The 25,137-nt window shown below is 34.0% G+C and overlaps 2 protein-coding genes and 1 long non-coding RNA gene across 3 annotated transcripts; 2 read left to right on the top strand and 1 right to left on the bottom strand.

The window, feature by feature from the left end:
- The first annotated feature begins 4,773 nt into the window (after window positions 1-4,773).
- LOC114743491 (aspartic proteinase CDR1-like) lies at window positions 4,774-6,380 on the top strand. Its single transcript, XM_028931702.1, has 2 exons — window positions 4,774-5,685; window positions 5,903-6,380. The coding sequence occupies exons 1-2, from the start codon at window positions 4,791-4,793 to the stop codon at window positions 6,322-6,324; spliced, it is 1,317 nt and encodes a 438-aa protein (XP_028787535.1). The 5' UTR covers window positions 4,774-4,790; the 3' UTR covers window positions 6,325-6,380.
- Window positions 6,381-10,206: 3,826 nt separating this feature from the next.
- On the top strand, window positions 10,207-10,749 carry LOC114743570 (probable aspartic protease At2g35615). Its single transcript, XM_028931785.1, has one exon. It carries the CDS (start codon window positions 10,207-10,209, stop codon window positions 10,747-10,749), a length of 543 nt encoding a protein of 180 aa, XP_028787618.1.
- A 6,471-nt stretch (window positions 10,750-17,220) lies between these two features.
- On the bottom strand, window positions 17,221-19,493 carry LOC114743597 (uncharacterized). The gene is made up of 3 exons (XR_003740014.1): window positions 19,333-19,493; window positions 18,476-18,544; window positions 17,221-17,584 (listed from the first exon to the last, which is right to left on the bottom strand). It is a non-coding gene; the product is annotated as an uncharacterized LOC114743597 (long non-coding RNA).
- Window positions 19,494-25,137: the final 5,644 nt, after the last annotated feature.

The following is a 25,137-nucleotide window of genomic DNA, read 5'->3' on the forward strand; positions in this document are numbered from 1 at the left end:
AATAAATCTTAAAGGTCCTTACTTATATGTTGTTTTAGAGACTTTGATATATGTCATACATCTGATATCCCTTTTACCTAAATCCTCAGCGTGTCTAAATCTACTGTGAAATTAGGAATTTAACTACGATATATATAGGAATATTTCTCACTTCTATGCAATCTTATTTCTCATAATTTTTATTTTACCTCAAAGCATCTCATTGTAATAAGCTTCAGCGCCAATATAATGAAATAAAACCGTGAAGCCCTAAATATTAATATCAAAGCATTTTAATTATTAATTACCACCATTATTGTAATTTGTGGAATTACGTAAGCAGATTTTTACAAATGTGCAAGCCAGGCGTATACAGTATTTATTAAAAAAATTAGATTTCCTTGGCTATATTGATGATTGACTTGTAGTAAATTGGTCGTTAGTCATTAATTACTTAGGCTATAAGTTGATTGACTTTGGAGTCAACTCTTTAATTGGTCATTAGTCGTTAATTACTTAGGCCATAAGTTGATTGACTTTGGAGTCAACTCTTTATTAATCATAACTGTATTTGATTGTCTCAAAAGCTCTAAATAATGGAGTTAGACAATCGTACTTTCCTCTAAAGCAGTAGGGACTTATAACTTAAGTTGTAGTCAAAATTTATTAACTAACAAAATTTACTTTGTATTATGATATATTTTGCCTTTTCTTTTTAATCATAACAGTAGTTTATATACTTCGAGAATAATGAGGCTATTCTCTTAACCCTCCTTAAAAAAGAAAAGAAAGAATTCTTGATAGCCAAATTTCATACTTCCAGTGAATCCGAAATTCGATTTTTCTATTTTGCAATATAAGCGTAACGACTATTTATTGAAAATAATATAATATTGAGCTTTATTCATTTCAATATCCACATTTTATAAATAAAGTTAATGTTTTTTACACTCTCACATATTTACTCTACAATGAACTCTTTTTTCCAATGCTAATTTACTTGGATATTTTCTTTGAGAATGCTAGTTAGGTAAAACAAAAGTTCACCTTTGTTTAATTATTTTCAATGTTCCCTCCTTTCTTCAGAATTACTCAGAATACAGAAAAATGATTCTAACAAAATATTTCAAGAAAAAACTGCAAAAATTAGGTTTTACTCGTTTCATTTATCAACATCTGTTTAAATAATTGACTTATTTGAATAGTACAGAAATAAGCCCACAAATTCTAAACAGCAATACCATCAAAGCATCTAATTTAAACACCAAATTATTATTAACATGATAATTAAGACTTTTTGTGAAGTCTTGAAGGTATTGTAAATAATTTAGAAAAAATTGCTACAGAAAATTAATATTATCTAAATACAAATTATCTTCAAGGAAAACATTTTATATCAATTCGACAAACGATATTGTTTTAAGGGATTATTGTAAATAATTTAGAAAAATCAATATCTTTAAGAAAACACCAATACGTTTTGAGCCACATTCTCATTATATTCTTCCTTATTTGCACTTTTTTTTTTGGTTAGGCACACATTACATCATATTATTAGAGGCAATTCTATTCAAGATATTGTCAAGCACTAACTGTGTGCACTTCTCCTAGTATTGATTCAAACATTAATTCATTATATTATAAGAGATTAGCACTTTCCATTAGATCCAACTCAATGGGTCCTTATCTACATATTTTGATTGGTCGTGAGTCAACACTCAACACAAAATTTTAAGAGAGAAATCAAGCTTCCGTGGTTAGAATGCCATCCAACAAATTTATGGGGCCACTGACATTTGTGGAAGATTAATACATAAGCTTTGGAATGACGAAGTCACACAAGACGAGTGAAATGATTTGAAATGGAGAATGACATAACAAAGAGTCCATTTTGATATTCATTTGCTCTTACCTATTTTATAGTGTAATTTATATTTTATACTATAAAATGGGTCTCATATCTCATTTTATTACAAAGATTTTCTTTCAAGGAGTCTAGCAGTTTGAGAAGAAGAAAGAAAATTAATAATGAACTTAAACCTAAAAGCATGCATTGCGTATACCCTAAGCATTCCCTAAACCGTAAGTATTCCCTAAAGTATATATTTCATTCTTTAACTTTATAAAAATTTTAGTTTGGTCTTTTAACTTTAAAAAGTATATTTTTAGTTCTTTAACCTTAAAATCATTAGTTTTAAATGATTTTTTTTGTAACAATCATTTTTTTTTTGAGAATTAAACTTGATATTTTAGCATTTAAGAATATTTTATCAATATTTTGAGATCTCAATATTATCATTTTTGTTAACAATTTTAAATTAAAAGACTAAAAATATACTTTTTAAGTTAAGAAACTAAATTAAAATCTCATATAAATTAAAAAACTAAAAGTATACTTTAGCTAATATTTTAATTGTTATTAGAATTATAAGTGGAACTACGTAAGATGATTTTTAGAAGGAAAAATCACAAAAAGACTGTAGAAATTGTGAAATTGGAAATCAGGTATTTTGTTAGATATTTGTTGTCATTTGCTATATGATCGTTGTCAAAACCCACACAAGTCTTGTAACAGGTCCTGATTTGTGATTTTGCAATTTTCATAATCTTTTTTTTTCTTTTTACAGTGCGTTAGGCATATATCAGATATATTTATTTATTTAGAAAAATTAGATTTTCTTGGCTGCATTGATTGATTTGACTTGGAGTAGATTGGTCATTAGTCATGACTTGGGCTTTTTTGGTCAAAAATAAAAAATTACCTAGGCTTTAAGATGGTTGACTTGGCAGTCAACTCAATATTAATCGTAACTCCAGAGTCTAAATTAATACAGTACTATTTATCTAATTAACTATATTTGATTGGTGGGCGTTCATTAATTTTCTCTAAACTTGTAGGGTTAAGATTTCTTAGTTGAGCTGCAGTCAATTTTCACTAAGCTACCGAAACTTATTTTATATTATGATATATTTTTTTTACCAATTCTTATAGCCACAATAGAAGTTTACATACTCACAGAATGATGAGACTATTCCCGTAACTCGTTAAATATATATATATATATATATATATATATTTATAGAACTCTTAAAAACTTGTATAGTATTTCCTGTTGAATAAAATGGCTATAATATCATTAAATGGGTTTCGGACACTTAACAAGGATTAGTTTGCTTGGCGATAATTGGGAAAAAAAGTGTGATTAGCGATATAAGTCTCTCTCTCTCCCCCCCTCTCTCTATATATATAGTCCAGATGCAGATGAGTGAAATGAATAAAGCAGCAGAGAATTATAGATTGAAATTTAAAAAAGAAACGCAGAAGATGGCACCGTATAACGAAGATAATTATAAATAAATTTCTCGAATTAGCCAGATGATTAGTTTCAAGTTGCATAATGTTTTAAAACGAAAAAACTTGATAAACATGCCGCCAAAAGAAAAAAGAAAAGAAAAAAATGATCAACAAAATGGTTTACTAAAACAAAGTACAATTATAAATCTTGGAAGATGATCATCAGTTTTTTCCCCCCTTATCAAAGGAAGAAGATCAGTTGTAATACCATTAATTAAATCGGAGTGAATCATGACAGATGAGATGTGAAAAATTTAAATCAAAACCTAGTTTTCTCGTGTTAACTCAATTTATATAAATCAACTTCTCATCGCACATTAACTGATTTTTTTTTTATCAACAATGTACGACTTATCTTTTTATTACTTACAAATTATTCAATACTTTTCATTTACAACTTATTTCTAAATCAGAACATTTTTCAACCAATCAATCTGTGACCTATTTCCATTTGTCTTTTAAGTGTGAAATGAAAGCAAAGTTGTAGAATTTTCACTACTCATTAATTAACTATACCTTACCAATCCTCAAATTGCGTTATGGGGCCAGTGGTGTGAAATCAAGCATTGGAAACTACTCATAATAATAGTCAAGAGTGTAAGATGCAGACGTGAAATAGAGAAACACAAAGTTCCCCAAAGTGTTTGACACGATCCATCATTCTACAAAATTAAGCATTACAAGGACCGGCAAGTCACATTTCTACAAAATGTTCTGCACCACCCATCATTCTTCTTCAGACATGCATATACTTCAATTTAGGGTGTCTACTGCAACTTATTGCGTAGCCCCTTAATTTTTTCCCTACATAAGATGAGCGATATTTAACATCTTATAGATAAAAAGTTGATACAGTTTTAAATTTTTTACATTTTTTTTGAAAAAAATACTATTTTTTACCCACAAGACATTAAACTTAACCGTGAAAACACGAAAAACAATTTGAGAAAATTCAACATTTGCGTGCATATTTTTCTTTTACAAGCTCCTTCCTCACTCATCTCTCTATCTCTATACTTGTATCTATCCATCTGAAGTCGCTTTTCCTATATCTAATAACCGTGCACGCAACGCAAGCTACAAAACATCTTGAGCAACAAGAAAACAAAAAGCACTCGATCGACAACACTAACCATTAACAAGTCACGGCCCAACTTGCTTTATTTCTGGAGAAAAGTATCAGGCTTGGATTTGGATATGAAACCAGAAAAATATGAAAATGAGAGCTCCATAATCACAGGCGCCCATTCAGGAGTTCCTGTCATTGACTTGAACATTCTTATAATCACAATCAGCATAAGTATTTATATATTTCGCGTTTCAGTTTGTAGAAGAAAGGGCTTAATATGTAACCCGAAGATCACGCAAACTTGTCTATAAATATAATCACCTCAACATCTCCTTCTTCACCCACCAATTCTCCTTTGTGTTTCTCCACCATTATTCTTCTTCCAACATGCACAACCTTTCACTCTTCGTGGGCCTTGTCCTGATGTATCTTTCAACTTTGTGCAATGTCACTGCAACAAATAAGCTCCCAAAAGGTTTCAGCATCGATCTCATTCATCGTGACTCGCCATTGTCACCCTTGTACAACTCCTCAATGACCCACTGGGAGCGAGTTCAAAGCGCTGCATTGCGTTCCGTGGGTCGAGTCAATCGTTTTCGCCAATCTTCTTCCAATAATGCAGCTGAGATAAGCGAGCAGCTGACTCAAACTGATATAATCCCAGACGATGGAAGCTATCTTATGAAGATCTTCATTGGCAGCCCACCTGTAGAAAGATGGAGTGTTGCAGACACAGGAAGCGACCTAATTTGGGTCCAATGCTCACCGTGCCCTCAATGCTACCATCAAGATGTCTCATTGTTTGATCCCACAAAATCTTCCACTTACAAGTCTGAGTCTTGCGGCTCAAGAAATTGTGCTCTTCTTCCTCAGCGTCAACATAAATGCGGAAAATCGAATCAATGTTTGTACCTTTACTTGTATGGAGATCAGTCTAAAACGGTGGGAGATTTGGCCACGGATTCAATCGGTTTTGGTACTAGTGATGGCCAATCTGTTTCGTTCCCTAAGTCAGTGTTTGGATGTGGACATAACAATCTTGGGAAGTTCAATAGGCGAATGGCAGGACTTGTTGGACTAGGTAATGGTCCTTTGTCCCTAATTTCACAACTTGGTAATCAGATTGGCCGCCAATTTTCCTACTGTTTGCCTCCTTTCAACGCAAAGGCTGCGACTAAGTTGAGATTTGGAGAAGAAGCCAAGATATCAGCAAATGGGGTCGTGTCCACTCCCATGATCACAAACCCTAATAATCCCACCTTTTACTTTCTCAATCTTGAAGGTATATATTTGTTTTACTTTAAGATTGATGTTACTCTTGCGTATTTTCGTTTTAAAGTTTTGAACTTGGGAGCTCAAATGATTCTTGAAATGGGATAATAAAGTGGGAGAATTCAGTACTTTAAGCTTTAAATATTTTGTACTAAACATTGTACTGATATTATATGTGAATCTTTATTTTGCGGTCTGAATTATCTATGTAAAATGGTCATTGACAGGCATCACCGTTGGGCAACAGACAGTGCAGATTGATGAAAGGGACAGGAACATAATAATTGATTCTGGTACGACATTGACGCTTCTTCGATCAAGCATTTATGAGCAGGTTGAAACTTTGGTGAAGAAAGCCATTGGAGCCGACCAGTGGATAGTGAAAAACCCTCAATTAAATCTGTGTTACACCAATTTCAACTCTATCAAGAATGTTCCAAACTTTGAGGTTCATTTTAAAGGAGCCAACATTTCCTTAAAATCTCAGCACTTATTCCTTCTCGTATCCAACGATGTGGTATGCCTTGCGATGTCTCCCACAGATGGAGATTCCATTTACGGAAACATAGCTCAGATTGACTTTGACGTGGAGTATGATCTTGATCAGAGAAAAGTTTCTTTTGCTCCAGCCGATTGCACTAAACAGTAGAGAGACTCTTCAAGTACAAGCAATAACATACAGGGTGTTTGCTGCCCCTTAAATTTTTCTTAATTACTTTCCAAATGTTTGTTTTTTTGCTTCTTCTAATTATTATATTCTATATAGAATGAGTAAAATTTTGATATTTTATGAGAAAACACAGTGCAGTAGTTTTGAATTTTTTAATGATTTTTCAAAAAGTTTATATCTAAATTAAAAAGAAACCACACAATTTTAGAGTATTTTTTCTTTAAAAAATCATAGAAAACTTAAAACTGCACCATTTTTTTCTCATAATATATCAAAATTTCATTATTTTATATAGAATACAATAATCAAGAGAAACAAAAAACAACATTTTGAAGGTGGAAAAATATTAGAGGGCAGCAGAGGGGACCCCAAATCCACAATATATATATATATATAGTTAATTATATCTACTTGATGAATAGTATATTGTCTTAATATGGACCAATGGACTATAAGGCAACTTATGGGAAGGGACCAGGCTTATAAGAAATCTTATAAAGATCTCGATGGGCGTCTATATATAGAGGTGTGGCATTTGTTTAATTTTCCCTCCGTACGCTTAACAAGGATTAGTTTGACTGATGATAATTGGGACGAAAAAAAGTGTGATTAGTTAGCGATGTAAGCCCCCCCCCCAATATGTGTGTGTGTGTGTGTGTAGTCCAGGTGCAGATGAGTGAAATGAATAAAGCAGAAGAGAGTTGTAAAATAGATTAAAATTTAAAAAAAGAAACCAAGAAGATGGCACCCCTATAATGAAGATAATTATAAATCAATTGCTCCAATTTGCCAATGACAGTTTCATGGTGAATAATGTTTTAAAAAGAAAAAAACTTGATAAACATGTCACGAAAAGAAAAAAGAGAAAGAAAAATTGATAAACAAAATGGTTTACTAAGTCAACAAAGCATAAATATAGATCTTGAAAGATGATCGTTTTTTTTTTTTTTGCCTCCAAATCAAAGGAAGATGATCGGTAATAAATACCAATTGATTAAATTGGAGTGAATCGTGACAGATGAGATGTAAAAAATTTAAATCAGAACCTATTTTTCTCATGTGAACTCAATTTATAACTAAATTAATTTGTGGAATATATAACTCAGTTTCCCATCATATATTAACTGATTTTTTTTATCAATAATTTACGACTTATCATTTATTATTTACAAATGATTCAGAACTTTTAATTTACAACTTACTTCTAAATTAGAACATTTTCAACCAATCGATCTTTCATCGGTGACCCAAAGTAATTTGACCGTACTGTTCCTCAAATCGCGTTACGGGACCAGTGGTGTGAAATTAAGCAATGGAACTACTCATAACAGTCAAGAGTGCAAGATGCAGGCATGTGAAATTAATAAAGAAACACAAAGTTCCATAAAATGTTTGACACGATCCATCATTCTTCTCCATACATGCATACTTCGATCTAGGGTGCTTGTAAAACCCCACGACCCTTAATTTTTTTTTCCCCCCAACTCTCCCAATGTTTTTTCTTGTTTCTTTTAATATCTTGCGGACGAAAAATGATGTAGTCTTGAATCTTTTACGAGTGTTTTTAAAGAAATATCTTTTTTTTTCCAAAACATTTTAAAATGTCACCTTAATTATACAGTGTACGCAATGTACGAAACATTTTCAGCAGAAAGAAAACAAAAGGCACTCGATTGACAACACTAATTATTAACAAGTCACAACCCAAATATTAAGATGCACTGCAAGTATACAGGTTACAAAAATAGATAACGACAAATCAAGGTCGATCCCGCAGAGAACTCAATTAACAGTGATTAAGCAATAAAAATTCTTTTTTTCATTTAAGTTGAGTAAATCAAAATTTCATAAAACTGAGTGAAAAGAAATTAAAATAAACAAAACAAAGCTTTCTTAAATTAACTAGACAAATATTAAAAAGAACAACCTAGAGTTACTAATCCCTTGCTAGCTTCTTAAACCTTGTTTCACTTAATTGATTAACTTTAATGTCAATTTTGTTAATTTAGAGTTCAATTAGCTACAAGTACTTGTCGGTCCACTCATAACCCTGTCTTCAATTAGTTATGCAATCTCTCACACAATTATCTAAGAGGCTAAACAAATCGGTCTCACTCATCAACAATTATACAGGGTAATTAGATATATTTCTATCCTAATCACAAATTAGATTATCATCCAATTCTATATTAATCTAAGAGCTTAATTAAAATCCTTTTTTGTCAAGGAAAACTTTAATTCTCAAATACACAATTAATGGTGGCCAGTCATGGACAAATAAAGAATAAGATTAAGTAACCAAACTTCAACATTAAGCATCTCCAATTCAATGAAAACAAAGCTCAATCCACTATCAAGTTTACAGTTCCTCTAGGCTGTAAAAAGAAAATTAGCTACTCATGATCTCAAATATAATCATCTCAGCAACAATAATTCTCTTCAAAATCCATAATCGAATCAAAGGAAAGGAGAAAAGAACTGAAACAGTGAACTGGAAAATGAAAGAGGTGCTCTGAATGCAGTGGCAATGAATCCGGCTTCCTTATTCCTCAATAAAGTTTCAGCTCTCCTCGCCAGCATTCTCCAAGCTTTCCCAGTGAGTCAGCGTCCCTGCCTGCCAAGAGTATCCTCCTCAACTGACCCAGCAGCTCGCGTTCTCCTCTGGTTCAGCGGAGAAGAAGAACACAACCAGTTCGGCCCTTCAAGACGGTAATGACCGTCTTCTCCTCCTGCGGAACCCGTCGGCCACCTTCAGAGGAAGAAGATCCAGAACCAGTTCGCCCTTTCCGCCTCCCTCCTCTCAGACGATGATGAACCATGATCACTAGGCCTCCCCTGATTCAAAAATTCTTCTCCAAAACGTTGTCTTCTCAGCCTCCTCAATCAGCACGTGCTCCTCATGATCCCATTCAAGAATTCCCTAAACGCTGCGTTGATGCTTGCTGAAGGAAGGAGAAGAAAATAAAACAAATAAAAGGAAAACCTAAAATGAAAAGGCAAATAAAATAAAAGGAAAGGAAGTAAACTATAAGAAATTGAAATACTACCTTCGGTCCTTAATCAAGACTTTGTTTGACTTTTATCTTGGTTTCAAATATGAGACCCCAGTCCACTTTGTATCTCATACTTATACAATTTTTTTTCAAGGTAGTTATTCTAACAATAGTAGTTCTAATCAACACACTTAATTAGCAAAGATATTTTAGGAAAGACAATACATATTTATTACAAATAATTAACTTAACTTTTTTCCTTAATCTCTTCAAATTAGTCAACTAGTTTTAATAATTAGAACTAGAGGTAGTAAGATAAGATAAAATCAACTAAATCTTAAACTTAACATTAATTATTTTTATTCATTTAAAACTAAGATATTTATTGAAAAAAAATCCTCCAAATCATGCTCAAAATCAAATCTTCCAATTAACTCTTAGAAATCTCCTAAAATGTATTGATAACTTTCTAAAAATCACTTAAAATATTCTTTATATATATATATATATATATTAAAAATAGAGAGTTATCACATGCCAGTACTTGCTTTATTTCTGGAGAAAGGTATTAGGCTTGGATACGAGACCAAACGACAAAGGGAAGAAAAATGAGAGCTCCATAATCATTGGCGTTCATTCACCCTCAACCTTTTCTTCTTCACTCACCAATTCTCCTTTGTGTTTCTCCACTATTATTGTTCTTCAAACATGCACAATCTTCCACTCCTTCTGGGCCTTGTCCTGTTGTATCTCTCAGCTTTGTGCAATATTATTAATAATGTCGCTGCAACAAATAAGCTCCCAAAAGGTTACGGCATCGATCTCATTCATCATGACTCGCCATTGTCACCTTTTGTACAACTCCCCAATGACCCACTCGGAGGGCGTTCGAAACGCTGCGTTGTGTTTCCTGGCTCGAGTCAATCGTTTTCGCCAATCTTCTTCCAAAAATGCAGCTGAAATAAGCGAGCAGCTGGCTCAAACTGATATAATCCCAAACCATGGAAGCTATCTTATGAAGATCTTCATTGGTAGCCCACCTGTAGAAAGATGGAGTGTTGCAGACACAGGAAGCGACCTGATCTGTGTCCAGTGCTCACCTTGTTTTCAATGCTACCATCAAGATGTCTCATCGTTTGATCCCACAAAATCTTCCACTTACAAGTCTCGGTCTTGCGGCTCAAGCAACTGTGCTCTTGTCCCTCAGCGTCAACATAAACGCGGAAACTCAAATCAGTGTTTGTACATTTACTTATATGGAGATCAGTCTTACACGTTGAGAGATTTGGCCACAGATTCGATCGGTTTTGGTACTAGTGATGGCCAATCTGTTTCGTTCCCTAAGTCAGTCTTTGGATGTGGACATGGGAATCTGGGGAAGTTCAATAGCACATGGCAGGACTTGGACTAGGTAATGGTCCTTTAATTTTCCCCTAATTTTAAAACTTGGTAATCAGATTGGTCACAGATTTTCCTACTGTTTGCCTCCTTTCGATGCAAAGGCTGCGACTGAGTAGAGATTCAGAGAAGAAGCCGACATATCAGCTAATGGGGTCGTGTCCACTTCCATGATCGCCGATTTTAATGATCATCCCGCTAATTACTACCTCAATCTTGAAGGTATATATCTGTTTTACTTTGAGATTAATGTTATTTATTTATTTATTTTGTTCGTTTTTTTTTTTAAAGTTTCGAACTTGGGAGCTCAAATGATTCTTGAAATAGGATGAAGTGGGAGAATTCAGGACTTTAACCTTTAAATATTTTGTACGAAACGTTCTAGTGATATCATATACGAATCTTTATTTTGCTGGCTGAATTATCCAAGTAAAATGGTCTTTGACAGGTATCACCGTTTGGCAATAGACAGTGCAGATTGATCAAAGCGACAGAAACACAATACTATCTCCGGTCTTTAATATAAGATCTCGTTTGACTTTTATGTTGATCCTAAATATAAGACCCCAATCTATTTTGTCTCCCATATTTACTCAATTTTTTCCAAGATAGTTCTTCTAATAATTATAGTTTTAGCCAACATACTTGATTAGTAAGGATATTTTAGGAAAGACAATACCTATTTATTACGAATAATTAACTTAATTTCTTTTTTTAATTTTCTCAAATTAGTTAATTAGCTCTTATAATTAAGACCGGAGGTAGTAATTGATTCTGGCACGACATTGACACTTCTTTGATCAAGCATTTACGAGGAGGCTGAAACTTTGGTGAAGAAAGCCATTGGAGCCGACCAGTGATGGTGCAAAACCCTCAGTTCCATCTGTGTCACACCAATGCTAACTCCATCAAGAATGTTTCCAACTTCGAGGTTCATTTCAAAGGAGCCAACATTTCCTCAAAACCTCAGCACTTATATGCCTTGCAAGTTGCAATGTCTCCCACAAACGGAAATTCCATTTATGGAAACGTGGCTCAGATTGACTTTGACGTAGTCAGAGAAAAGTTTCTTTTGCTCCCGTCGACTGTGCTAATTAAACAGTAGAGGCTTCAAGTCTCAGCAATACGGTGTTATGCTTAATGATGAATCATGTCCTTGGCTGATCTAGCTCAAGGGAAATATAGGCATAGTAAACCCAATATATATGTGTGTGTACACACACCCATGCACGCTTCGTGTTTTTGGAAGTATCCGATGTCTGTAATTGAGAATTAGCTTTGGAATACATAAAAGAACACTTAAAAAATGATACTAAATTAAATGAGAACTACATAACACCAAGAGTATATAATAATAATGATTTTACAGGGTACTTGATAAAATATGGGATAATTATGATTTTATTATATGTCTAGGATATTTGAATTATTTAGATTTTTAGGATTTATTTAGATTTGTCAGTATTTTATTACTTTATTATTAGGATTGGCTGTTAGTATTATTATTATTTTTGGTTTTATTATTATTTTAGTATAAGTAACTCTAGTTTTCTCATTAGATGGCAGACTTCAATATTGAATCAAATTACAGTTATCATTCTTTGTTGTTTTCTCCGCCGACTTTTCCTTTGTCTGTTCTATTTTTCTCATCTGCCTCTTCTTTCCGTACTCTGATGTCTTCTCTTCCTTATTTTCTCTTCTTGTTTTACATCAATTTGGCATGAGAGCCAGTTCCCATCTCCTTTCCTATGCCAAAACTCTCTTCTTTGTGAGCAACCAAACATGACCTACATCTTAAACCTCCCATAGCCGCCATTTCACTCTTTCGTGCATCCACTTATTGACGCCGGAACACTGTACCTCCACCGCCATCATCTTCATTGGCACAAACACGGCCAGATTCCTTAGATTTCGAGACCAAACGACTGCCCAACTCCTTCCCATGCGATGCTGTTCATTGAGCCAAGAAGCTGCCATCAAATCCCGCCGTTTATGGCAAGCATCTCACAACTACAACCTTTGGAATCTCACTGACTAACTCGTTCAGAATCTGAATTTTCACAGCCAATAGAGCTTCCATGCTCTTCAACGTGCTGGTGGAAGTTTTTGCACATGCATCACACGTGCCATCAATGTTGCAACGCCCAGGGTTTACTTGTTGTGAAAATTACACTTTGAGCCGACTTTTGGCAGGAATTGAACTTTTGGACCCAATTTGGTGAAAATTGCTCAGCCATTATTCAATTATGGACATTTCTGAAGCTACTGAAAGATTGGGTTTTTTTTTCAATTTTTTATTGATATTTATTTGTTTTGTTTAGTTCTTTACAATTTTAGGGGGGAAAAAAGAGAGAAAGAAGGAAATTTAAAAAAAAAAGAGAGAGAAAAAAATTAGATGGCAGAAAGGTTAGTTTAAAAAAAGAAAAAGAAAAAAGGGGAGATGAAGAAAAGAATTGTTATGCTACTTAGTTCTAAGCATGAGTTATAGAGAATATCCTTATAAGAACCATCACTATGCACATGACATCCCATATAAGGATAATGATCATGACTGTATTGAATACACTACTCACCCCTATTGGTATGTCAACCGGGAGTAGTATGACTATGCAGATTATACTATGCTATGATCCTACATATCATTATTGTTATGAGCATGTCCTACAACGACAACTTGATTGCAAGGTGTGAATAGAAAATTTTGAAGCTAAACTTGATTGTTGGAACCAATCATGTGACTATGCACTCAGTAAGTTTGAAAAATGAATTAATGAGAGAATTGATAAGCTTATGAAACTCATCAATAATCTAGAGAAACAAAGGGAAGAGGCCCTCCTAGTAACCAAAAAAATGGAGATCAAAACTCCTTTATTAAACACAGAAGAAGATACTTCAAGGCTCATTGAAGTGGTGCCCGCAACTCATGTAGAGGTTATTCATAATACTCAATAGGTTGTTCAATTGGCACAAATGCAAGTAGATTCAGCTTAATCATTCTATAACACCACCTTTTTTGCAAGCTAAATGTCCCAAGATCACCTCATTTATGAAAGAATCACTCTGGTAGTATCTTGTTTGTTAGAAGGGTTTTTCCAAATGCTCACTCCTTCTAAGGTTTCCTCTTCTGGTACCTCAGTTGTTGGAAGGGATTTTCATATTGAGGCACCATGTTGAAGTCTTATCTTGCCCTTCCCTCCCTAGCCTTAAGCATCACTTTAACTTGTCTGGAGCCGAGTTCTTCAAGTAGGGGAGAAATGATGAAATATATGATAATTATGACTTTATTATATGTCTAGGATATTTGAATTTTTTAGATTTTTAAGATTTATTTAAATTTGTTGGTATTTTATTGTTTTATTATTAGGATTAGTTGTTGTTGTTATTAGTTTTACTATTATTTTATTATAAGTAACTCTAGGTTTCTCATTAGATGGCAGACTTGAATATTGAATCAAATTATAGTTGTTGTTCTTTGTTGTTTTCTCGCCTGACTTTTCCTTTCCCTATTCTATTTTTCCTCTTTTGCCTCTTCTTTTCCTCCTCAAATCTCTTCTCTTCCTCATTCTCTCTTCTTGTTTTACATCAATGATATGTTTAATTTAACTATAAGAATGATCCTAACCTATAAGAAAAGTATTTTCTCATAGAGGTAGTTCTTGTGTGAAATGGAACGTTCATCTTCCTTGACTATTTGGAATTAAGTTGTGGTCATTTTTTACTAACTATAAATTTTTTTATGATAATTTATTGGAAAAATTTAAGATGGCCCATATTGCAGCAACATAATTTTAATATTTCAAAACATTATGAAATTTTACTACACCCTCTTAGATCAAAATGAAATTAAATTTTATGGCTAAAAAAGACATTAGTGTCCATTGCTTAATTTTTATATTAAAAAAAATCAGTCGTCATTAGAGTTTCAGATACCAAATCTTTGACCTTTGGTGACTAGCCACTAGAGTCACTACCAAAAAAAAAAAAGACTTTAGACGATAACTTTTAGTGCTGACAAAAAAAGTCACTGTTAAAATGACCTTTTATGTCGCTGCTGAATATAAGACCTTTGGTGGTGATGTCATCATTGAAGGGTTCACTTTCAACAACGACATTCTAGGGTCGCCGCTGAAAGTAGACTTTCAACTGTGACTATTAGTGTCGCCGTTAAAGGTCTGACTTTCAGCAGTGACTTTCTAATGTCAACACTGAAAGTATGATATAATAATATATATATTATTTTACAATAGTAATAAACAAATTCAATCCAACTCAACGGCAAGAAGATGGGACACGAAAGGAGGTGGTCACGAGCTTGAACCTTGAATAAGACACATTTAAGATGAAAATATTTGGGCAGTGACGTGGTGGGGAGGAGTGATATGGCATGAGTGGTGATGAGGCAGTGACGTGGTGGGGAGGCAGTGACGTGTAGGCGGCCGACGATGACGTGGAGGTGGCTAGTGATGACATGGTACCCGGTCGGTGAGGATGTGGCACCTGACAACAATGAGGTGGAGGTAGCTGGTGATGACATGGCAGCTGACGGTGATCATGTGGCATCGGTAAAGCCAATTTTTCTTGGGCATCAATTTCAGTGGAGACAAAAAAGTTACCGCTGAAAGTTCTTTTAGCAAGGACAAGAAAGTCACTGTCGAAAGTTCGTTTAGGGGAGACAAGAAGGTCGTTGTCGAAAGTATCTTTCAGTGGAGACAAATACTGCCATTGAAAGCGTCTTTCAGTGGTGACAGAAAAGGTCACCACTGAAAGTTTTCAACTATGGTTGCTATGGCAATGACTTTTCAGTGGCGACTTAAAACTTGTGGTGGTGATTTTTTGTCACCTCTGAAAGTCAATTTTTTTTGTAGTGAGTGCTGGTGGTTGCCATTCTAACCTCTAGTGGCTGGCCATAGCTCCGGTTACCAAAGAATTCTATGAAAATAAGGTAATCAAGGGCAATTTGAACTTATAACTCTTTACACATAAAAAAAATTTCAACCACCAAACCATCTAATCTATTTAATTATATAATATAAAGAAAAAATATATGTAATAAAACAAATGCGAGTCGCTAAATGTGGATGACCAAATGAAATAAGAAGATTTATTACACAAATCTTATGTCTAGCTAGGTGTGAATTCAACAGGTGAATTTACAAGTGTCTAGGTGAAATAATTCTCTTATATTTCTCATAAATAGCCTTATTCGCATCGTAAATCTTCTTATTTTACTTATTTATTCATACTTGAATACTTGTATTTATTTTGTTATATATATTTTTCTTCACATTATATAATTAAAGGATTGGATGGTTTGGTTGGTTAAAATTTTTTTGGTGTGTCGCGAGTGATAAGTTCAAACCCCCGTTAATCACCTTATTTGCATAATGTTCTCCTTGGAAACTAAAGGTTGGAACTCCAGCTTCTGGCACTTTAGTGGCTGGTCGAAACTCTAGTCACTGAAGCTTTGGTGACAAATATCATTTTGAAAAAAGAATAAAACAAGGCAACAATGTCTTTTCATCCAAGAAATTTAATTTAATTTTGATACAAGGGAATGTAGTGAAGTTTCAAAACATTTTGGTCATTGTTGAAAATTATGTTTCTACTTTCTACGTGGGGCTATCTATTTCCTAATTTATAAGCATTCTATTGGTGGAGTTGCACCACAAAAATGACAATGAAACTGTCATTTTAGGAAGGTACCCTACAGGTTGAAGACCACTCATTGCAATTTTTTTCATTGAAGTAAATTAGTTTTTAAATATAAATATAATATAATTAACTTATGGATGATATATTAAATGACAGCTGAAATGTGACCTGTCTTGCTTACACCTTAGGGTCAAATTCAAAATTAAAACCAAGAATTGTACTATAGGCACAACCTCGGGTCATTTCACTTGTTGGAGCCTTAACTATTGATCCTAAGTTAACTAAATGCCATGAAAATGCAAATTGACTAGGGTAAAGTTGGGGGTTTTCATTAAAACTATTAATTGAGATAAAATACAATGTAAATATATTTTTGGATTTTTGGAAAATTACGATGGAATGAATGGGAAACAAGTATTGAAATAGTTGATAAAACCTCTTGAAAATGGACCTTTGGCAATCATAGTTCAAAATGATTTTGGGGAGTAAAAATCACCAAGTTTTCTAAAGGAAAAATCTTAAAGAACCCTTCAAGTCTAGGATCTTAATCAATGGCCACCCATCTTATAAGATCCTATTAAGCTCACTTAGTGTCTGTATTAAGATTAATTAATGCACTTGGTTTAATGCAAGCCCAGATTAACTCAAAAATCAAACAATACCATGCAAGAAAGGGAGTATCAAAAGAGTTGCATAGAAACATATATTGTCACACCCCAACTTTGGAGGTGACCGGCACAGAATATGAGAGACCTCACACTCTTAAGCCTAAATATATGGATTGTTTAACTAATATATATATTTTTAGGATAAACATAAATAAAGGCTTCCATTAAACAAAACATTCATATACTTAATCAGGTTGTGATACAAAATATAAAACTATTTGTAGAAATTTTCAACAGAGCCTCCACTGTAATCTAGACTTCCTGAAAATTCTACAATAGACTGCCAATTCAAACAATACTTGGGGCTCAGTTCCCCAGCACCAGTATATATATAACTACAATCCAAAATAACCCAAAAGATGAGGACCTAGACATAGATTACGTGGAGCATCAAATTCTAAAAGTAAAGACATAAATGTACTTTTGAGTTTACATTAGCTAACAGTTACTCAAAATAAAGTCTCAAGTTCTGGATCTTCAATGAGGCTCTTTACTGCTCAGCTGGGAGTACAGGGTCAGTGGTACTGTCTGAAGTCAACAAAAGAATCTACCGGTGAATAACATCCCATAGATAATATTTAAAAAGGTAATAACAAATGAATGCAATAAGACTAAATTTTTTACTTGGAATGACTATGTGGTAAAGAATTAAAGTTTCTACAGTACACAATCTTAAATTGAAAGATAAATGTATACTCAGGCTCATCAAACAATTAAATCCAAATTTGTAATAAGACAGCTTGTTACACAAAAATATTATAAAATAACATTTCTTAAACACTAATACTTTTATAGGACTTCAACAGAACAGAATAGCAAGCGCAGCTTGAAGCCACGAATACAAGCGTGGACACATAGTCCACGAGGGTAAGTAACCAATCGAGCGCGGCCAATGCCACGAAACAAGCGCGGGAACGATGCCCACGAATATCCAGCGAGCTCGAAATTACCATGGCGCGCCAAGGACTAACAGTGCTGCTGTTAGTGACCAGCGTTCTGTATCCAGACCTCTAAAAAAAGCATACAAGCATGCATGGGATCGAGTTTATTACTAACAACCAGAGGGATATATATTTATATATTTTATTTCCACGAATGGAATCCTTTAAGGAGTATTTTACAACAGATGATCCCAGCATGAAGATTTTCAAATAATATTTTCAAAACTCCTTTCCAAATTCCAAGTATAAATATTTATTAGAAACAAAAATGAAGATTAACAAATTGTAAGCAGAACTTTTAATCAACATATAACAAGATAAATATTCCTTCAAGTAATAAAACATTAAAACATTAAATAAGTGAGATTGGAAAAAAAATAATAAGATTTAAGTTAAATCACCTTGACAGACCATTTAAAGAAGCTAAATGTTTTTTTTTAAAATAAGAATTTATGACCATGGGACGCTATTCACTCACCTGTTATGCTCCCAAAATATAACTCATTCCAATTAGCACATCCTTGAGTTATGGTCACTCCTCAATCCCCTAGTGTCCCGAAACAAAACATTATTAATACCCCATTTATAACTTATATACATCTAAATCATTTATCAACAATCTCTTACAACTCTAACAAGCCCATCCATGTCAAAAATATTCAAAGATTAGCATAATAGTTGGCAAGCATAACATATAAATTATAATTCACTTGTTTCCCAATAACAACGTAAAACTCCAACCTTCAAGTTTTCTACCCACAAGGACAATCAACTCTTATTTCCTTCATGTATCTCCTGAAAGCCAAAGTTTAATCATAATTAATCCAAAATAATATCTATCTTGCTCTTTTCCATCAAAATGTTATATAAACACCTATCAAGAAATTCTTTTGCTCATGTAGACATTTTTTTCAAACACCCCACGAGCACTCAATATTGTTTTGTGAACAAGCATCCGCACCAAAAACTTTTTCAGGTTTCCTTCTTAACTAAATTCATCTCATAGACCAAAATAAACAGCACCCAATAATTTCAAGCTTCAAATAATAGTTGCAAGCAATCACCATGCATCACCCGTAAAAAAAATATAAAATCCTTCCTCCTCAATATGTTTCGTTTAAGACAACCCCCATAATCCTTGAAATCTCAAAACTTCCAGCAACCAAACCAATTAATACCCAAGCCAAAAATCACAAGATCCAAGAAGATAACATCCTACCCGTGACCACCCACACCCAAAATTCTGCAGAAACGAATATGGAAAGAAAATTCGCATAGCCACCCAAAATCAACCAAAATCAGCCCCAAACGCACAACAAGAAGGGTAAAACTCACCTAAACTTACACCATACTCCTACATTGCAAGACAGACCAGAAAAAGGGGAGAAAGTGACTCCAAATGAAAGAGAAACACCCCAAACTCTAGCAATGTTCTGCAGCGAAAACAGAGGAGAAATAATCTGCAAGAATGCACGTCGGAGACTGCAAAGTGAATGGTGGAGGACAGAGGGAGATGCAACCGTTGAAGAAGAAAAAGAAGGGTTAGGGATTCAGCTTTGAAAAACTTGTTCTACTCCTCCATTCTCTCGCTAAAATGAAGAGCATCGGGAGAGAGAAAAAAAATCTGATACTTTTTTTTTGTTTATTTATTTTATTTTTACTCTAAGGGTATTTAAGTAATTCAATAGTGCTGAAACAAAAATTAAATTACTCCAAAGAGATGGCCCTAGTTTGAACCCAGAACCTCCAATGCCTTCAGCCACTTCCAGAGCCATTAAACCACATGATTTACTTGGTTGCAGCTACAACAGCAATAAAAAGAAACTATTAACCAATAATTTAGTATAATAAATTGCAAGATTGTTACATATATGTAACCACATATATTGAAGCTCAAATTCAACATTAACTAATCCAATACACAAGATAATCATCCAGAATTGATTACAACCATAATCAAAACAGTTCAGCCCCAATTTACAAATCCTAAGACCTAGAAATTCATAAATAAACAACTAGAACTATGGATGAAGCTAACTCCCCTTTGAAGCTCTTGGAACTCATGCCAATCAGCCATCTTCAAGAGTTGAAGAACCCCTAGCCCTCCATAACTCCAAGCATTGCTCCAACCAGCAGCAACAGTTGAATCTCCATAGAAGAAGAGGTTATGGACGGATTAAAGGGAAATATGATGGTATGTAATGAAGAATTGGTGGAAGGAAGAGATGAGAGGATGATTCAGCCAAAGAAAGGTGAGGAGAGACCGAATAAGGCTTCCCTAGGTTGAAACTCAGCTTATACTGGCTACTAGAGGTGGTTTGGGGTCGGGTTGAAGCTTAGGGATCCAAATCAGAATGTTGAAATCGTGACTTTTGCAATTCTGACAAATCCGCCACGGCGGATGGTACCTTTCAGCCAAAACGCAAAGCTTCATTTACTCATTGACTTTTCTGCAATTAATCCAGTCTTTTACTACCTTTAATGTTGGGACTAAAGTGTGATTTTCAAATTTGCCCAAATTTCTCCCAAAGTACCTACAAGGAATGTAACACCCCGAATTTTATGATGAGTAGAAAAGAGAAAAATTTATTAAAATTATTTATTTGCCAAATAAAGGGGGAAAATTATGGAATAATGATTTTTAGGGTTTAGAGATATTTTGGAAAAGGTATTTCCCCAAAAATGGCTTAAATAATTTTAATAGATAATTTTAAGAGAAGAATGCTTTATTTTCTCTGGAAATTATGGAAAAATACTTAGAGATTTATATTTAATCTAAGAATTTTAGGATAACCAATTGTTATGGATAAGAAAAATCCATTCAGGATATTTTGGTTTAATTTCTGGATATATCTTATATTTCAGAAAAATAGGAGAAATGATAGGATTGGAGAAATAATTATGTGTGAGGTCAAGATTGGTCCAGGAACTTTGTAATACACGTGCTACCTTCTCTGATAGCCATCTGATTCACTCCTCCATGTAACAGCTGGTTACCCACGTGTCTAACTCATTTCGTTCGGTGCCCAAAAGAAAAGAGAGGTAGAGATAGAGAGTGAGAGAAGGAGAGCACGGAAGAAACTGAGTTGGTGGAGCTGGAGGAGTGACCGGAGATAGTATCCAGTGCATGCAAACCGATCAAACATTCCAGGTGAGCTCTCTAATCCTTCTCGCATCTTTATTGTCGTTAAACAGGGGTTGTTTGAGGTGTTGATGAAGGTTGAAGTTGGGTTTAGTGAGAGAAAGTTAAGGAAAGGAGAGAAGGATCGGTGGGATCATGTTATATGGCAATATTGAAGTATATGGTGCTAGTTTTTGAGTTTGCATGTGCTGTTTTCCTTCTCTGTTTTGGTTGCCGAAAAACAGAGGTTTGTCGCTGCATGCTGATTTCGTTTCTTGTTTGAGTGGAGACCGAACTGATATATATATAGTTTCGATACTTGTAGCTTCAGGTTCTGTAAGTTAGGAAGAATATAATATAATATTATATGTATACACAATATGTAGCAGAATAAAGTTTAGCTTATGGGCCTGTGTTATATGTACATATAAGTATATATTTTCTGGTTGATTTAGTGACGGGAGGTTACAGGTCTTCCAATTTTGATGTCTCTGATATGTTGATTAATGTTGCTATCATGGGACTGAAATTTTAGAAACTAAAGTGGCGGAGATGTATGTTTATACATGGATGTATGGGTTTTAAATGGAATGAAGAAAGATGATGATTTTGCTGTTGAATGGAGTTGAGTTTGGGTTTTATATATTTATATAATTGTTTGAGTGTGACCGTGGGAGCTGGAATGTGAGTAGCGAGAGATATATGAGAAAGAAGGAAGTAGTGGTGTGTGAGCTGTAAATCTGGAATTTAAGTTTAAAGATTCTAAGCTAGTTATTTTAAATATTGTTCTCCAACATGAAAATTTCCAGATTTAAGTTAGCAATTGAAACAAGATGTTGAAATAAGGATTTTGAGTTGAGGGTAAAAATTTATTGGGATTCAAGTGTGAGTGGGAGAGTTGGAGTTTAATGGAAGGAATGATTAGGAATATAAAGAATAATGATGCGCAGCTGTTTAGTGGTGATATGAAGAATTGACTTTGGAAGCTTAGAGTTGATGTGGAAATGCTGTCTAAATAAATAAGTAAATAAGGGTGTGGTTTTAGAACCTTGATACTCAAAATTTATTAGGAGGAGAACCATGTATGGTTTGTTCTTAAGGGTTTGAATGATAAGTGATGATTATGTAAGTTAATTTGTTATATGATCGAATGGTGAATAGAAATGGTTGAAGCTTGGGGACTTTTGAATTTAAGAGGAAAATTGATTAGAACTCTAAAATGTGAAACTTTGAACCAAGGGATATTTTGTTACAAAGTGTTGAGAAATCATTGGATTTTATTGATAAAAGAACCTATAGAATGTTGAGTGGAATGATTTAGCTATTGGCATCCAATCTGGAATTTCTCTTTTAGACTTAAAGTGAAGAATTGTATGGATTTGGAAATTACAGTATGAAGTTAATTAAGCCAAGCCAATTTTAGAAGCAAGTTAGAAGTACAAAAATAATAATTTATACTCTAGCATAGGCGCCTAAGTATTAGGTGTTTGGCATGGGAAGTGCTATAAAGTATATATTTGTGTATGTGTACACACTTTCGATTAGTAAGCTTGTAAGGCAAGGGGATAAGAGTAATTAAAGGCTAATAGAGTTGTTATATATAGTTGTTTTGGAATATGGTTAGAAATTTATCAAAGTGCTGTGACGATGATTTTCAAAACTGGAGAATAATTTTGAGATTTAATATGAAGTGTTAATAGAAAATATTTTAAAGATAGAAGACTTGTGTGTGTATATAATATATTATTTTTGACTAAGATGATCAGTTACTAAGAAAAGTAACTATTTGGGCTGAGATAAAGAGAGAAACTCTCCACAGTAAATGTATTAAATAAGAAAAATTGTCCAGGATGACCAACTATTAAGTAAGGGTAGAGATTGAAAAAGGATTGGGATTTAAAGAGAGATTTCTAATTTATGAATTTTAGTTGGATCAAGCATTAACCTACCCTTACTAAAATAATAGGTTTTGATATCTGCAAAAGCCTACCGAAGAAGCTAAGAGAAAGGAAACAAGTAAGGTTTGATTTTGAAGCAGAAGGTTCAGGTAGTAGTTCTTTCCTACCTTACACTTCTGTATGATTGCTGCATGTCTGTTTGTACCATATTGCTTTTCTAAAGCATGAGAACACGTAATCCTTAATTCCTTGCATGGATTATTTAGCCGTGATCACGTGTAGTTGATAGACATGGGGCAGTGATTGCCAATTATTTGCGCATTATTTATTCAGCTTATCTATCTGTCATTGCGCATAAATGCTTAATTGCATTAGCTTGTAAGGTTATGTTCCACTTTGACTTGTTTTGCATGCTTTATGTAATCTGCACATTTGTTTGATGGAAATTACTACTACGGGGATTCGTTCGAATCTCACCCTCCCTTCCTATATTATACAGCTAGAGTAAGCAATTCCAAGAGTAAGGAAGTCATAAGTGCTGAAGGTGGGCTTGTTTGAAGAGCAGGAATGCCTGCTACTTTTGTACCTATAGAATAATTATTTTGATATTTAATTATCTGACTTATTAGATGTTTAAGAGCAAATAACCCCCACTTACTAGTAATTATACTATTTTGTATTCTTCTTTAAGGGAGTGTGTATTTTCAGTGCTCAGGTAAGGGTCATTGTCCTGAATGACCAGGGTAGTAACTTATATAATAGTAGTATTATTTTAAATCTGTATGCCTATCATACGTGCTTCAGAAGTAGGGTTCAAGTGTGTGAATCACTCGTCAGTATTTATATATATATATAAAATTTTTTTTGTCATTTTCTATAATAGAACACTGGCATCTAGTAATCCACAGATGTTAAGTGGACCCTACTGGTATATAGAAGGTTAGGTGTTGCAAGGAAAATCATACATAATATAGCATCAATTATCCTAGAAATCAATTAATAATAATTAATCTCCAATTATGACAATTTTGCCCCTATTATGCACTAATTCAAGGTAAGGCACTTTAATATAATTTAAGCACAATAAACACTAAAAGAGCTACTAATTATGATAAAAACCCTTAAAATGATATGAAAAGACAATAAAGAATTGGGTTTAATCAACAGCTCCATAACTAATACTTCTAAAGGCTATTCATAGGACATGACAGGATTGGGACTAGCTCGTTTGGTCCAATGAATAGGGATGGGGTAGGATTTTCGTCCCGTATTGGTAGGGGACAGACGAAACATCCTGCTTTCTTTTTTTCTTTTTTAAAAAAATTGTCATTTTGGGTGTAAATATTTTTTACATCATAGTGTTCGTTTTTTATTGGACTTCTAAAGATAAAAAATATTGCAAAAAGATATTATGTAGAAAGGTCAATTAAGGCACGAATGACAAGTAACGGAACTGCGAATTATGGGGCTACCTTTGAGTAGGTGGATGCCCTGGTTTGTAGCTGAAAAAAGGTTAGAATAGGTGATGATTCTCTGTCAAATGATCAATTGTTAGTCCCTAGAATGGAGGATTGGATGAGTGATGATACAGAAGATGTGTGTCAGGAGGCAGTATCACCAAAGAAGTCTTATAAGGATGATTGTGCAGATCAAACTGCAATCACCATGAATGAAGACGACAAGAGGGGTGGTGGAATAGTGATGGCCGGAAAACAAAGCTTAGAGTCAGAAATACAGAGAAAGGGCCAAATGTTATTATCCTTCTAGAGTTTTAGAGGAAGTTGGCTAAGAAGTGGGAGACATTACTCTTTGTTTGCTTATTGGGGCGAATGGTACACGAAGACTACTTAGGTGATAAACTACAGAAGATGTGGGGTCATCCTGGTATCGTCAAAACATTAGAGATCAGATTTAGGTACCTCCTAGTTCATTTAAGTAACAAAGAAGACTATGACCATGCTCTTATTGAAGGCCTTTGGCTGATCTTGGGGCATTATCTAGCAATCCAACCTTGGAAGGTAGATTTTGATCTAGATACCAATAAAGTCTCAAAAATCACATCTTGGGTAAGGATTCCTAAATTTCCCGTTGATTATTATGATCAGGGTATTCTACATGTTG

This window comes from Neltuma alba, unplaced genomic scaffold, assembly GCF_004799145.2.
Source record: "Neltuma alba isolate B1F8T4 unplaced genomic scaffold, ASM479914v2 tig00000643_pilon, whole genome shotgun sequence".
NCBI classification, from domain to species: Eukaryota; Viridiplantae; Streptophyta; class Magnoliopsida; order Fabales; family Fabaceae; genus Neltuma; species Neltuma alba.

What these genes read in the sequence shown, in the direction of transcription:
- LOC114743570 (XM_028931785.1), top strand. Translation starts at nt 10,207, where the DNA reads ATGACCCACTCGGAGGGCGTTCGAAACGCTGCGTTGTGTTTCCTGGCT.
- LOC114743491 (XM_028931702.1), top strand. Translation starts at nt 4,791, where the DNA reads ATGCACAACCTTTCACTCTTCGTGGGCCTTGTCCTGATGTATCTTTCA. An exon ending in TTACTTTCTCAATCTTGAAG is followed by an intron (nt 5,686 to 5,902) that starts GTATATATTTGT and finishes GGTCATTGACAG; the next exon opens with GCATCACCGTTGGGCAACAG.